Below are 14,214 nucleotides of genomic sequence, written 5' to 3'. Positions count from 1 at the left end.
AAGAGGACTCTACTGCTTTTGTTCAACTCCAGACTACAGTAGTTACAACATGAAGTAAACCAGCCTGTCTTTAAGGGACGGCACTGCCCTTCAGGTAATGTAAGTTAAGCATTAGGTCCATTACACGACATTAGCTTCTTTGGTTTGAAGATCACCCTATCATTAGATCTGTAGGTAAGACTTCAGTTTAAATCTTCAGTTCCATTTAAAACCGGTAAGATCCACGTCCCCACTCTCAACTACGTAACAACAAAAAATAATTATGAGCTGCCAACAGAACACTACCTGGCATCAAGCACAGCTATATCCCAAATCCCACGTGACAGATGACTAAAGGTCAAATACTGCTCCCTGAAAAATAGATTTGGTTAAAATAATCAACATGTCAACCTGAAAGCTGGAGGGGAAAACCAACTGCCCATGTGCTCTGAATCCCCAACAATGGCCAGAGGGCAGTCTCTGGATTTTTTTTTAACCAATGGAAAAAGATGTTGTTGTTTTTGTTTTTTGGCATTACTAAAGGACCAACCATCTGTGTCCACATGTAAAAGTAAACTTGCTTACTTAAATGCACTTTGCCAAAAAAGCAATAAAAACCCAACTGTTCTTCCAGACCCCAGAAGCACATTTGTGCTTCTCTCTCACGCAAACCCACTGTAGCATCAAGCCCAGAGTGCTGCTTCGGAACCCAAGAAACAAAGATTCTGCAGGTCAGGAGTTTCAAAGTGCTTCAAAATTCCAGACAGCAGTGGAGGCTTCTTCTAAGTCTTCTTCACCTTAGCAAAAAGGTAAATATAATACAGCAAACAATTCTAAAAAAATAATAATAAAAGATTTTTTAAAACCTAACATAATCTTGGTATTCTACAACAAAAGATCTTCAACTGCAGTCCACAGGGCACATGTAGGCCCACTCTTGGGATTTAGCATGTCCAGGGAGCTCCTTGAAACTGTGTGCACGCACACAAATTTCATAGGAAGAAGGTCCAGTTTTCAGCCACAGAGCATCGTGACCACAGGTGCCTAGCAAGCCGTCTCCTTACAAGTCCTTGGCACTAGAAAGTTCTGTCTAACTCCTACATTCATTCTTTAATACCTCTACTTACTAGAACTCTGTCTTAACTGATAGACAAACGTAGGGCACTGAGATGGTCTCAGCTGTGAGTTCTTCTCCACCTGCTGGACTCCCTTGCAGGCCAGCTCACATCATGCCTCCTTGGCAGGCTTTCCTGGGTACCTCAGCCAGTTAACCTTCCCTACTCACCACTGGGCCACCTCCCTGCCTCTGCACTGGCGTTGAGTCTGGTTACACTCAGACTGAACAATAGTTACAAGAGCAACTGTCTCCCCAGCTAGTCAGAGTGCCTGCAGGGTAGGGACTGGGCAGGACTTGTCATTAAATAACCGTCTCTGGGCTTCCCTGGTGGCGCAGCGGTTGAGAGCCCGCCTGCCGATGCAGGGGACGCGGGTTCGTGCCCCGGTCCAGGAGGATCCCGCGTGCCGCGGAGCGTCTGCGCCCGTGGGCCGTGGCCGCTGGGCCTGTGCTCTGCAGCAGGAGAGGCCACGGCAGTGAGAGGCCCGCGTACCGCAATAAATAAATAAATAACATCCCTCTCCCCACCAGCACAGAGCACAAATCCTTGGATATACGGTCCAAAAATTTTGTTGAATTGAATTCTTTTGTTTCAGTGCCAACAAAAGACCACTAATTCTAATAATTACTCACAAGGTTTTAAAATCATCAATACGTATATATACAAGGAAAGTCTGCCTTTGTGTGGTTATATGATGCACCCACGCGATTCTGCATTCGATCTCCAGTCCATGTAACAAAGGACCTTCACACAGCTAACATTTTACTCACCTCTAACTGGATGTAAAAATCGGTTAATTAAAAATCGTTCTTGAAATTACAGACGAGGGAGTGGAAAGCACGGTGAGATAAAGCCAAGCTGGTTTAAAGCCTTCCACACATGTACTGAGGCACTCGCTAGCACCAGAGGCATTGTTAAATAATTTCTGAAGCACCAAACACATGAACATTTGGGAGAGCCCGCTTGGGAAGTGACAGACCAGCATCTTTAAGATTAAAAAAATACGGAAGCAACCTAAGTGTCCATCGACAGATGAATGGATAAAGAAGATGTGGCACATATATACACAATGGAATATTACTTAGCCATAAAAAGAAACGAAATTGAGTTATTTGTAGTGAGGTGGACGGACCTAGAGACTGTCATACAGAGTGAAGTAAGTCAGAGAGAGAAAAACAAATACCGTATGCTAACACATATATATAGAACCTTAAAAAAAAAAAAGGTTCTAAAGAACCTAGGGGCAGGACAGGAATAAAGATGCAGGCGTAGAGAATGGACTTGAGGACACGGGGAGGGGGAAGGGTAAGCTGGGACGAAGTGGGAGAGTGGCATGGACATATAAAAGCTACCAAATGTGAAATAGATAGCTAGTGGGAAGCAGCCGCATAGCACAGGGAGATCAGCTCGGTGCTTTGTGACCACCTAGAGGGGTGGGATAGGGAGGGTGGGAGGGAGATGCAAGAGGGAGGGGATATGGGGATACATGTATACACATAGCTGATTCACTTTGTTATACAGCAGCAACTAACACACCATTGTAAAGCAATTATACTCCAATAAAGATGGTAAGAAAAAAATGATTATAACAATAAAAAGAGGGCTTCCCTGGTGGCGCAGTGGTTGAGAGTCCGCCTGCCGATGCAGGGGACACGGGTTCGTGCCCCGGTCCGGGAAGATCCCACATGCCGCGGAGCGGCTGGGCCTGTGAGCCATGGCCGCTGAGCCTGCGCGTCCAGAGCGTGTGCTCCACGACGGGAGAGGCCACAACAGTGAGAGGCCCGCGTACCACAAAAAAAATAATAATAATAAAATAAAATAAAAAGAAAGATTAGGTAGTCTTATGGATAATATTTACAGGAAGTCAAAGCAACTAGTAGATTCAAATAATCCATCAAGGGGGTAGAGCGAGGCAATGAAGTTAAAGAAACAATGTGTTCAAACTCAGGCACAACTGTGATCATGAAGGAAGAGCCCTGAACCTGGAATCAAGGACCAGGAAGATGAAGACGTCTGGTCCGGTTCTGCCAAGACAGAGTAGCTCCATTCCTCCCAGGCCCTCCCCATTACAAGTGAAAAGGCTCTAGAAACAACACAACAAAACAAGCATAGGAAAGGGGGTGGGAAGAAGGTGGCAGGCTGCCTGGGACCCAGGACTTGAGGAAAGACGTGGCAGCGAGTCCCCCAGGTGTCCTGACTGTCCCTACCTGCCCAGGACAACGTGCTGCCAGTGCCTCCAAGCTGGAAAAGCCAAAAGGCAGATGGAAAGAGCTCCAAGAGCAGCTTGTCTCCCCAGCCAAAGGGTGGTCTTACAACAGAAAACGTTTTTGACAACACCCACACTATTCCAGCCAAAAACCAACAGAAAAACTGCAGAATCGTCCTCTGAGGTTTCAGTGGGGTTGAAAGGGAAGCTGACCTTCCACATCCCCTTCCTGTGCCTCAGAACCAGGCATGTTCCAAGTGGTCCACCACGTCGTGCTGGCAGTGGGGCCACACAAGAACCTCAGCGCCCATCCCTACCTAGACGCACAGGAAGTGTTCCCAACCCCCAACCAGGGCAGTGTTGGGCGAGGGGGAGCTGAGCCTCCACCCACCCAGTCCCAGAGGGGTAGAAGGTGGGGGGGACTGGGCCGAGTGCCACTTCTGCCCCCTCGCCTTCCCTGGTGTCAGCCAGGCCTAGGGAGAGCCGGAGCTAGAACCCCACAAACCCCTCTGTTTCCACAAGAAACAGAGTCTCAGGGACCCAGAGGTCAGGAACAAGAGCTAGATGCCTATCGACAGAGTCCCAGAAGGAAGGGAGAAAAAGAGCAGGACCGAAAAAGTATGTGAAGAAATAATGGCAGAAAATATCCCAATTTTGGCAAAAGACATAAATATACAGATTTAAGAAGCTGAGCAAACCCCAAATATAATAAGCTGAAAGAAACCTATGTCCAGACAAATCATAATTAAACTTCAGGAAACCAACGACAAAGGAAAAATCTTAAAATCAGCCAAAGAGACATGACAAGCTTACAGAGGAACAGCAATTCGAATGATCTGATTTCTCGTCTGAAACCAGAGGTCAGAAGGAGGTGGCACATTTTTCAAGGACTAAAAGAAAATAAGTGTCAGCTGTGAGTCCAATCGCTAGCTAAGACATCCTTCAAGATTAAAGGTGAAATAAAGACATTCTTGGACAAGGAAAGCTGAGAGAATTTGTTACAGGCAAATCCATGCTTAAAGACTGGCTAAGGGAAATTCTCCAAAGAGAAAGGAGAGAGTAACAGGAGAAGGCTAGAACTTCAGCAAGGAAAGGACACAGTCAGAATAGGTAAAAACAGGCATAAATATAACAAATTCTCCTATTTCTCGTGCATTTCTTAAATCCTATTTGATGACTCAAGTAAAACCATCTGATGTGGTGCTCAAAGTATAAGAAATACTTAAGACCCTGATATTTTAAAGGTGGGGAGGGTAAGGATTTCCCTGGTGGCGCAGTGGTTAAGAATCCACCTGCCAATGCAGGGGATGTGGGTTCCAGCCCTGGTCCGGGAAGATCCCACATGCTGTGGAGCAACTAAGCCCATGAGCCACGACTACTGAAGCCCTCGTGCCTACAGTCCGTGCTCTGCAACAAGAGAAGCCACCACAATGAGAAGCCCGTGCACAACAAAGAGTAGGCCCCGCTTGCCACAACTAGAGAAAGCCCGCGTGCAGCAACGAAGACCCAATGCAGCCAAAAATAAATAAATAAATATTTTTTAAAAAGTGGGGAGGGTAAAGGGATCTAAATGGAAATAAAGTTCCCACACTTCACTTAAAGTTGTAAAACACAGTTTCCAGTAGACTGGGATAAATTACGTATGTATATGGTAAGCTCAGAGCAACTACCAAGAAAATGATACAAAGCTTTGATTGATATGCTACTCAAAATATCAATCAATTAAGATGTTTAAATAACCTGCAGGAAGGATAGAAACAGATGAAACAAAAACAAAAACATAAAATAATAAAATAGGAGACTTGTGCCCTAACATGTTAATAATTACCTTAAACGTAAATCATCTGAATATACAAATTAACAGATCGGCAGAGTAGATAAGAAAATATGATATAACAATATGCTGTCTATAAGAAACTCATTTCAAAACAACAATGTGGGTAGGTCAAAAGGATGTAAACATATACCATGAAAGCATTCATTAAAAAAAAAAAGAGTGGCTATGTTAAAATAGCTGATAAAGTAGACTTCAGAGCAAAGAAAATTACTAGAGACCAAAAGGGACATTACGTAATGACAAAAAGACCAACCCATCGGGAGGACATAATAATCCTAAATGTTTACGTACCACACAACAAAGTCTCAAAATACATGAAGCAAAACCCAATAGAACTAAAGGAGAAATGGACAATTATAGTTGGAGACTTCAACACCTCACTCAGCACTACTAAAAAGAAAATCAGCAAGGATACAGAACTCAACACCACCATCAAGCAACCGATCAAATCAACATATGCAGAAAACGCCACCAAACAACAGAATACACATTTTTTTTCAAGTACCCATGGAACAGTCACCAACGTAAGCCCACAGAGCATATACCAAGATAGACCATATTCTGAGTCGTAAAACAAACCTCAAAAAATTTAAAAGAACTGAAGTCATACAAAGTATGTTCTCTGACCATAATGGAGTCATAGAAATCAGGAACAGAAAGATAACAGGAAAATCTCTCGACTCTTGGAAACTGTAACACACTTCTAAACAATCTATGGGCCAAAGAAGCTATCTCAAAAGAAAGAAAAATACATACGAAACTGAATAAAAATTAAAATGCCACATATCAAAATATGTGACTACAGCTAAAGCAGTGCTGAGGGGGAAATTTATAGCACTTAAAATGTTTACATTAGAAAAGAGGAGAGGTCTCAAGTAAATAATCTAAGTCTCTACCTCAAGAAATTAAAAAAAAAGAGCAAAATAAAATCAGAGCAAGTAGGAGGAAAAAAATAATAAAAAGCAGAAATAAATGAAACTGAAAACAGAAAAATCAATGACATAAAAAGCCAGTTTTCAGGGGGAAAAAAAAAAATCAGTAAAAGTGATAAGCCTCTAAAAGACTGAGAAAAATAAAAAGAGAAGACACAAATCACCAACATCAGGAAAGAAACATAAGATATGACTATTCTCACCTCTCTTAATACTGGAAGTTCTAGCCACTGCAGTAAGGCAAGAAAAAGAAATAAAGGCATGCCTAACTTTAGGGAAAGAAGAAATAAGTGTCCCTATTTGCAGATAACATGATGATCTACATAGAAAATCCCGAAGGATCTATAGGAAAGCTCTTAGAACCATTAAATGTATTTGGCAAGGTCACAGGACACATGATTGACACAAAAATCAATCCTATTGCTATACAGTAACAATGAGTATGTGGAAACAAAGTAAAAGCACAGTATCACTTACAACTGCTCTAAAGAAAATGTAATACTTAAGTATAAATGTAACAAAACATGTACAGGATCTGTATGTTGATAAGTGCAAAATGCTGATGAAAGAAATCAAAGACAACCTAAATAAATAAGGACGTACTATGTTCATGAATTGGACGACTCAACATAGGAGAGATGTCATTTGATCTCTTGGGGAGAGATGTCATTCTCCCCAAACTGATCTATGGTTTAATGCAAATGCTATCAAAATCACAGCAAGTTTTTTTTTTTAATACAGACATAAGAAAGCTTATTCTAAAATTTACAATGGAAAGGCACAGACCCTAGAATAGCTAAAACAATCTTGAAAAATGAAGTGGGAGAAATCACTTTGATATTAAGCCTACTATATAGCGATAGCAATCAACATCGTGTGATATTGGCAGAAGAGGAGATAGATCAGTGGAATAGAATGGAAAACCCAGAAATAGATCCACACAAATATGCCCACTTGATTTTTGACAAAGATGCAAAAGCAATTCAAAGGAGGAGGGATAGTCTTTTCAACAGATAATCCTGGAACAACTGGACATCCATAGAGAAAAAACAAAAAAATCCCCACCTAAACCTCACACCTTATACACATATTAACCCAAAATGGATCAGGGGCTTAAAAGTAAAATGTACACCTATAAAATTTTTTTAAAAATAGGAGAAAATCTTTGGGATCTAGGGTTAGGTAAAGAGTTCTTAGACTTGACACGAAAAGCATGATCCATAAAGGGAAAAACTGATAAATTGGACCTCATCAAAATTAAAAACTTTTGCTCTGCGAAAGACCCTGTTAAAAAGGATGAAAAGACAAGCTACGGGTTGGGAGAAAATATTTGCAAAACACGTATTTCACAAAGGAGTGGTACCCAGAATATATAAAGAACATTCAAAACTCAACAATAAAGAAACAAGGAACCTAATTACAAAACGGCTAAAAAGTATGAAGAGACATTTCATCAAAGAGAATATACAGACAGCAAATGAGCACAGGAAAGTATCATTAGCCACAGGGAAATGCAAATTAAAATGGCAGTAACATAGCACTTACGCACCTATCAGAAATGGCTGAAATAAAAAATAGTGACAACACCAAATGCTAGCAAGGATGCAAGGAAACTGGCTCACTCACTCATACCCTGCTGGTGGGAATATAAAATAGTACAGCCACTTCAGAAACAGGTTGGCAGGTTCTTGTAAAACTAAACATGCAACTGCTACACAGCAGAGCAACTGCACTCTTGGGCATTTATCCCAGATACATGAAAATGTATGTACTTACAAAAAACATGTACACAAATGTTCACAGAAGATTTATTCATGATAGGCAGAAACTGGAAACAGCCCAGATGTCCTTCAACAGGCGAATGGTTAAATGGTGTACGGCGGTAAATCCTTACCATGGATACTCTCAGCAGTTAAAAGGCAGGAACTACCGCCTGTGAACACACACAGTAACGGGGGTGTATCTCTAGGGAATCACGCTGAGTGATAAAAGCCAATTCCGAAAGGTCACATCTTGCAAGACTCCATTTATATCATATTCATGAAATGACGAAATGATAGAATTGGAAAATAGATCAGTCACTGCCAGGTCGGGGGAGGGCGAAGGGTGGCAGTGGCTATAAAAGGCAACGTGAGGAATACTTGCGATGGGAACGTTCTGTGTCTTCACTTTCTCAACGTCGGTATCTTGGTTGTGATATCGTACTAGTTTTACAGGATCTCACCGTTGTGGGGAACTGGTTAAAGGGTACACAGGAGCTCTCTATTATTTATTAAAACTGCATGGGACTCTACAGTTCTCTCAGCATTAAAAGTTTAATTAAAAAAAAAAAAAGATCAGGTTTGGTTCCCAGCTGTGTCACCTACGAATTAGGTAACTGACCTTACGCTGCGACAATACCATCTGAAGCGTTAGGAACATTAAAGGCCATATATGAAAAGGCCTGGCACATAGCTAGTGCTTTAAAAATAGGCTGTTAACATGAACCCTATTTGTAGACACAAATATTATTCTGAAGAGTTATTATTCAAATGTCTGCTACTAGAGCCACTACAAAGCAATTTATTTAAAAAGTCTCTTCCCAAGTGATCTGTCCAAATAAAAATGAGGGGAGAGGTAATTATTGGTTTTACAGTGAAAGATGAATTGCTAACTACTCATTGAAATGGTCAAAACAGACAAAGTGAGCTTAATATGGAATTACAATGATTAAAAAAGAAAAAAGTTGACAAGGAAAATAGGATACTGATTAACAAATCTTGTTTCTTGCTGGTAAGGAAGTTAGTAAAAGTTAGTGTCTGTATGTATTGGGAAAAGCTAAGACTGAGTTTTCTAAAAATGCACTTAATACACTGATTTAGATTTAAGATTCTGTTTCTAAGTATTTTCTCTGCCTCCCGAGTTGAAAGAAACTGCGAGTCAATCAGCCAAATCTTATAACCTGCTTGGTTAAGAGGTCCAGAAAAGCCGCAAAAATAAAATCCAGCTCTGTGACAGAGAAAGACAATCAAATGAACTTTACCCCAGAAGATGAGGGGAATTTTAAACACACAGTTAATCCCTTGGATCATACTGGGCACCTAGCCTTTAAAGTTTATGAAGTATTGGGCCAGAGCTCTGACTCACAGAGAGGCTTTTGAAAGAGGTGAAAAGGAAACGGGTGTTTTATCATTCAAATTATTCTCTTCCCGGCAGGATCCTAAAAGAGCTATTTCTATCAAAACGAAATGTTTTACTAACAAATACATCAAGTGAGAATACTGGTGCGAGATCCCTGATGCAGGCCTGGAAGTCTGGAGCCCAGGGTTCCAGGTCCCAGCGGGGAGCCACTTCATCACCAAGGCCCAGAGCTTCCTCATGGGTGAAGTGAAAGACATGTGCCCATGGGTTGGTTATACAGCCCTTTGCTAAATTTAGAGTTCCTCAGGCACCACAAAATCTCATCTCCAGAGAGGATTCTGTTTGACAAGCTTCCCTCTACCTCTGTTTTGAGACAGCTTTCCTCATACCTGTAATTTGGTTTCCCCAAAATGGGCCATGGAAAGGGCAGGTGAAGGGGAAAGGAAACGGTAGAGGTAAGAAACTCTAAGAAAAAAAAAAGGAAATGACCCTATTCTAGGTACAGGAGAGGCTCTATTTTCCCCTCATCGGGTTTCTCCAGAATTCCTTTCTTTGGGGCCCTCTACTACAGGTTCACACAGTACACAGAAACTAGAACCCAAACTTGGTCAGCTCTACGCTTTTTTTTCTACAAACAAGTAGCAAATGATAAAAATGGAGCAAGGACAGAAGGAGCACCTGGGGATTAAACACCACCTGAGAGATATGTTAAAAATTGCAACGCAAAGATTTATATCCTAACGCAAACAAAACAGTTATGTGACAATGGAGGAAATCTGAACCGGGCTGGGTACTTTACCATGTTAAGGAGTTATTAAATTTTCAGGGTTCATAAGGCATCATTTTAAAAAACATAACCACCGTACGCTTATCTGTGAGCTCTGTAAACGAACACTTTCCAGTGAGTCTATACAGTGTCTGGGGTTTGCTTCAAAATCAGAGAGGCAGAGGTACAGGTGAAACAAGACGGACGCTGAATCCATTACTGCTGAAGTTGTGGAGAGGGGCCTGGGTACTTACTGTTCTTTCTATTTTCTCTACTCTGTATATGTTGGAAATTTTCCTAATAACCAGTTTAAAAGGAGAGACGTGCGGCCGGTTTCCTCCCCAGTCTACACCGCTCTTCTGAACCTACTGGGAGGGCAGGGCAAGGACGGCACCCTGAATCCAGGAGGGGCCCTCCCCACCGCTAAAACCCCCGCGCCTCCAAAGCCCCAGAAGGTGTCCGGCTTTCCCGCTTCCTCAGTCCCCAAATCCCCGAGAAGAGCAGAGGCGAAGGCCACCAGGCCGACGGGGAGACAGGGTGCGCATCCTTGGCCGGCTCCCCCAAAGCTGGGGGCACGGGGCCGCTGCGGCCAGACCAGGGGCAGACAAAGGCGTGGGCCGCGGTGCCGGCCGGGGCGCAGGAGTCCGCGGGGCCGCACCTGCGCGCACCTGGGCGCAGGTGTGCGGGCGGGGACGCGGGGAGAGCGTACCTTAAGGATGTTGTCGAAGATGGTGTCGCGGAACTCGAGCAGCGCCTTCTGGTCGAACTCGCGGCCGTGGATGATGCGCATCTGCTTGAGGAAGGTGGACTTGCCGCTCTCGCCCGCGCCCAGCAGCAGGATCTTGACGAGGCGCCGCACGGCGCGCCGCTCGCGGGCCAGCCCCGCGTCGATGTCCCGGCTGCGCCGCCGCGCCTCGCGCTCCGCGTCGCGGGCCCCGCTGCCGCCCGCCCTGCGCTCGCGGGCCCCGCCGGCCTCGGCCGGCAGCAGGCAGCGGCTGAGGGTCCGCACCACGCCGGACATGGCCGCTCAGGCCATGGACCCCGCGGCGGGCGAGGCGGCAGCCGGCCGCTCCCTCAAGCCGCGTCCGCCGCCGCCGCCGCCCCGAGGCCCGCTCTTGCCCGCCGCTCGGCCCGGCGGGGGGGCGGGGCGACGCAGCCCGAGGCCCAGGGATTGGGCCGGCTGCCGTCCGTCCGGACGGTCGCGCCCTCCTATTGGTCCATGCTACGCCGAAAGGCGGGCATCTCTCCGGCCCTGGGGGCGGAGTCGGCGCCGAAAGAGGAGGGACCTTTGGGGTGGGGGCGCTTCTCATTGGGCGCCCGGGCCGAGGTTCTTTCTTTCAGAATGAAAGGGAGGCGGAGTCTTCGAGGAGGCGGAGCGGCAGTCCGTTATAACCAATTATAACTGTTCTGGGGTCACGTCAATCGCAAAGAACGGATTTAGGATTGGGGGTGTCGCGAAACGGGGCGGGACCAGAAGTGCCAGGTGTACAGAAAGTCGCTCTGGGTTCCCAGATTGGGGTAACCTGTGAGACCCAGAGGCTCGCGGAGTGGACTCGGCGTTGCCCGAAAGCTGGGAAATGTCGATAACAGGTCCAGCTGCTCGTCTTAGGTTTAGAGAGAAAGCTGTTCTTTCCAGAAACACTGGAGGGGGATGGGCCAAACATTGCAAACAGATGCATCCTTTAAGGGTGGCGTGGGCCTCTGGGCGGCGTTTCTCACAGCTGGCTGGCTGATCATCAAAATCACCAGGAGCCCCTCCCCCCCCAACCCACCCCGCCAAAGGCTCCTGTAGCACGGATCTGAGATGGAATCTCCTCTCGACCCGTTACTAGTTACATAACCTTCTAGGCAGCTACCCCCGCCTCCCCCCCCCCATTTTTAGCTTAAATTTCTTCCTCTATAAAATAGGGGCCGTAATAGCAACTACCTCAGATGGTTGTGAAGATGTAAACTGAGAACATGAACTTGTAAAACATTTAGCACCGTGCCTAGACCCAAGCAAGTTCTTGATAAGTGTTAGCTGATCTTATTACTAATTCTTACCTATCCCAGATCTATTGGGAGTCAGAACTTCCAGGAAGGAGCTCAGGTATCTCTTAATCTCCAGGAGACTGGTGGGCTTTGGGAGCCATGATCTGTTAAAAGATACGCTAAGACATATTTTAAAAGTTTAAGAGTTTATTTGAGCAAAAATCAATTCTAATAGGGTGGTGTCAACCCGGTTGGGAGCACTTTGCAGCAGGGAGCCAGGGGAAACTTATAGAGAGGGAAAGTGCAAAGCAAAGATAGGAAATTATTTGATTGGCTACAGCTTAAAGGCTAGCTAGCTGTTTGTGATTGGTTGTCTTTAGCTTATGGTATCCAATTTGGGGATTTGACAAGGTCTCTGAACGCATCTTTCATATTTGTTAAGAGGCTAAGGTGCTTGAAATCAACAAACTTATCTGCGTTGTCTTTTGGTTTCATAACCTTGAAGCATTCACAGGCTTAAATTTTGGTCTGCTCCTGTAGGCGGCCAGGGCATTAGGGACACCTCCTTGTTTAATTAAACAGGTCCTAAATATCATCCTGTCCAAACCCTCCCTCTCACCAGGTGGATAAAATAAAGACCAGTCTACAAATGACTGACATGCCGTCCCACACAAAGGCCAACAAGAACCCGCTCTGCCTCTAACTAGAGAGGGGTATGCGCAGTGGAAAAAAGAATTCATGAAGGTGATGCCATTCAGTTCTACAAATAAGTTTTGCATAATCCTGAAAACACCAGGCACTGAGAACTTCTGGAGAAGAATCTGAAGATGACGAAGATGCGGCCTTTGCATCAAGAAATGTTCACATTTTGGTAAGGGAGCCAGGCTGCTCTAGTTACCAGGCAAAGCGCCGACTAAAGGAGTGCCTAGTTTCTGCCATAGAACCGCGGTATTCAAGGATTTGACTCAGAAATATAAACTCCCTCGGGACCTTGAATGCCCATGGTGTGTGGCATTTGTCAATTACTGAGGTGTGAATTTGTACCACTTATGAATCAACACATTATCTAGTACTTTCTCATCTTTCAAAATGATGAAAAATAAAGTCTTGTTTCTTTGTGAAAATGGCCTTCCGCAGAAAGCCAGACACTAGTGTATGACGGAAGTGCAGAGGAAGTGGAGAGGCCTAAGAAAGCAATGTTTCTTACACACACACAAAAAGGAATTTTGAACAAATAAAGAGAGGAATGTGGAATTCAGCAGTGGACTAGAGTTAGTCTGTCATTCAGTTAAAAGAAATTAAGAAAAGGTGATTCAGAAAACACTTGGAGCAACTGCTCCAGGCATTTACAAATAACTTTGTATCTTTAAAAACAGCTATGCCTTGTTTCTGCAATCGTTATATAGTATCCAATTTGGAGATTTGACTAGATCTCTGGACATCTCTTTCACATTTGTTAAAGGGCTACAGTGCTTGAAATCAAGAAGCTTAAATGTGTACTCAGAAATAATCTCAATTATTTGTATGGCACGGTATAGTTTTTAAAGTGCTTCCATGTACACGATCTCTTTGACCTCTTCCGCACTGCTGGGAGGGAGGCAAGGCAGAGATTACTGTAACAGAAGAATCTAGGTCCCAAGAAGCTAATGTCACTTGTCAGGGGAAGTATGGTTATTAAATTGCAGAAACTGGACTGGAAATCCGACCCAGTGTATTCTCCATGCAGGGTATGGAAATAGTGAAGGCATGAGAACTTTGAAGCTTGCCTCCATCCCCTATTAGCTGTGTGACCTTGAATGAGTCACTTAACCTCTCTGAGACTTAATTTCCTTATCTGTAAAATCAGGATAAAAATAGGGCTGTGAAATAAGTGTTAAATAAGTTAACACATATAACGGCCTAGCACATCATGGGCATTCAGTAATTTCTAACATTTTTATTATCATCATCATGGAGCTTTGGGAATCAGGAACTGCAAATTTAGAATAATAATAATGGCGTGATGATGAAGATTCATAAGGACTGTACATTGTATGATATTAAAAATCAAAATCTGGGAAAAGCTCAGGTTAAATAACGCACAGCCATATAAATGCAATAACATATGGTTCCTAAAAAGAATAAGCAAGACCCAAATTTGTAAACAGATGGCCACTGTGTGTTTAAAAATTGGCAGAGGGGGTGGGAAGGGCGGCCTGAAAGTTCCTCCCAGCTTGTATTCAACTCCACCTCCTGAGCTAAGGGGCAGCCAGAAGGGAGTGTCCGATGGCAGGGCCTGGAGCATATAT

General features: G+C 44.2%; 1 protein-coding gene across 1 annotated transcript in view; it reads right to left on the bottom strand.

Annotated features, from left to right (window-relative positions):
• The window catches only part of GNA12 (G protein subunit alpha 12), a 112,338-nt gene extending 101,291 nt beyond the window's left edge, over window positions 1–11,047 (bottom strand). Inside the window, exon 1 of the mRNA XM_029220324.1 lies at window positions 10,665–11,047. Coding sequence (XP_029076157.1) covers window positions 10,665–10,976 — 312 coding nt within the window. The 5' untranslated portion in view covers window positions 10,977–11,047. The remainder of the gene's footprint in view (window positions 1–10,664) is intronic.
• Between the last annotated feature and the right edge of the window lie 3,167 nt (window positions 11,048–14,214).

The sequence above is a fragment of the Monodon monoceros genome, unplaced genomic scaffold (genome assembly GCF_005190385.1).
Source record: "Monodon monoceros isolate NGI ecotype Baffin Bay Population unplaced genomic scaffold, NGI_Narwhal_1 Super_Scaffold_13, whole genome shotgun sequence".
NCBI lineage: Eukaryota > Metazoa > Chordata > Mammalia > Artiodactyla > Monodontidae > Monodon > Monodon monoceros.
The sequence above is the reverse complement of the archived record's forward strand: the minus strand, read 5'-3'. Positions and strand labels throughout refer to the sequence as shown.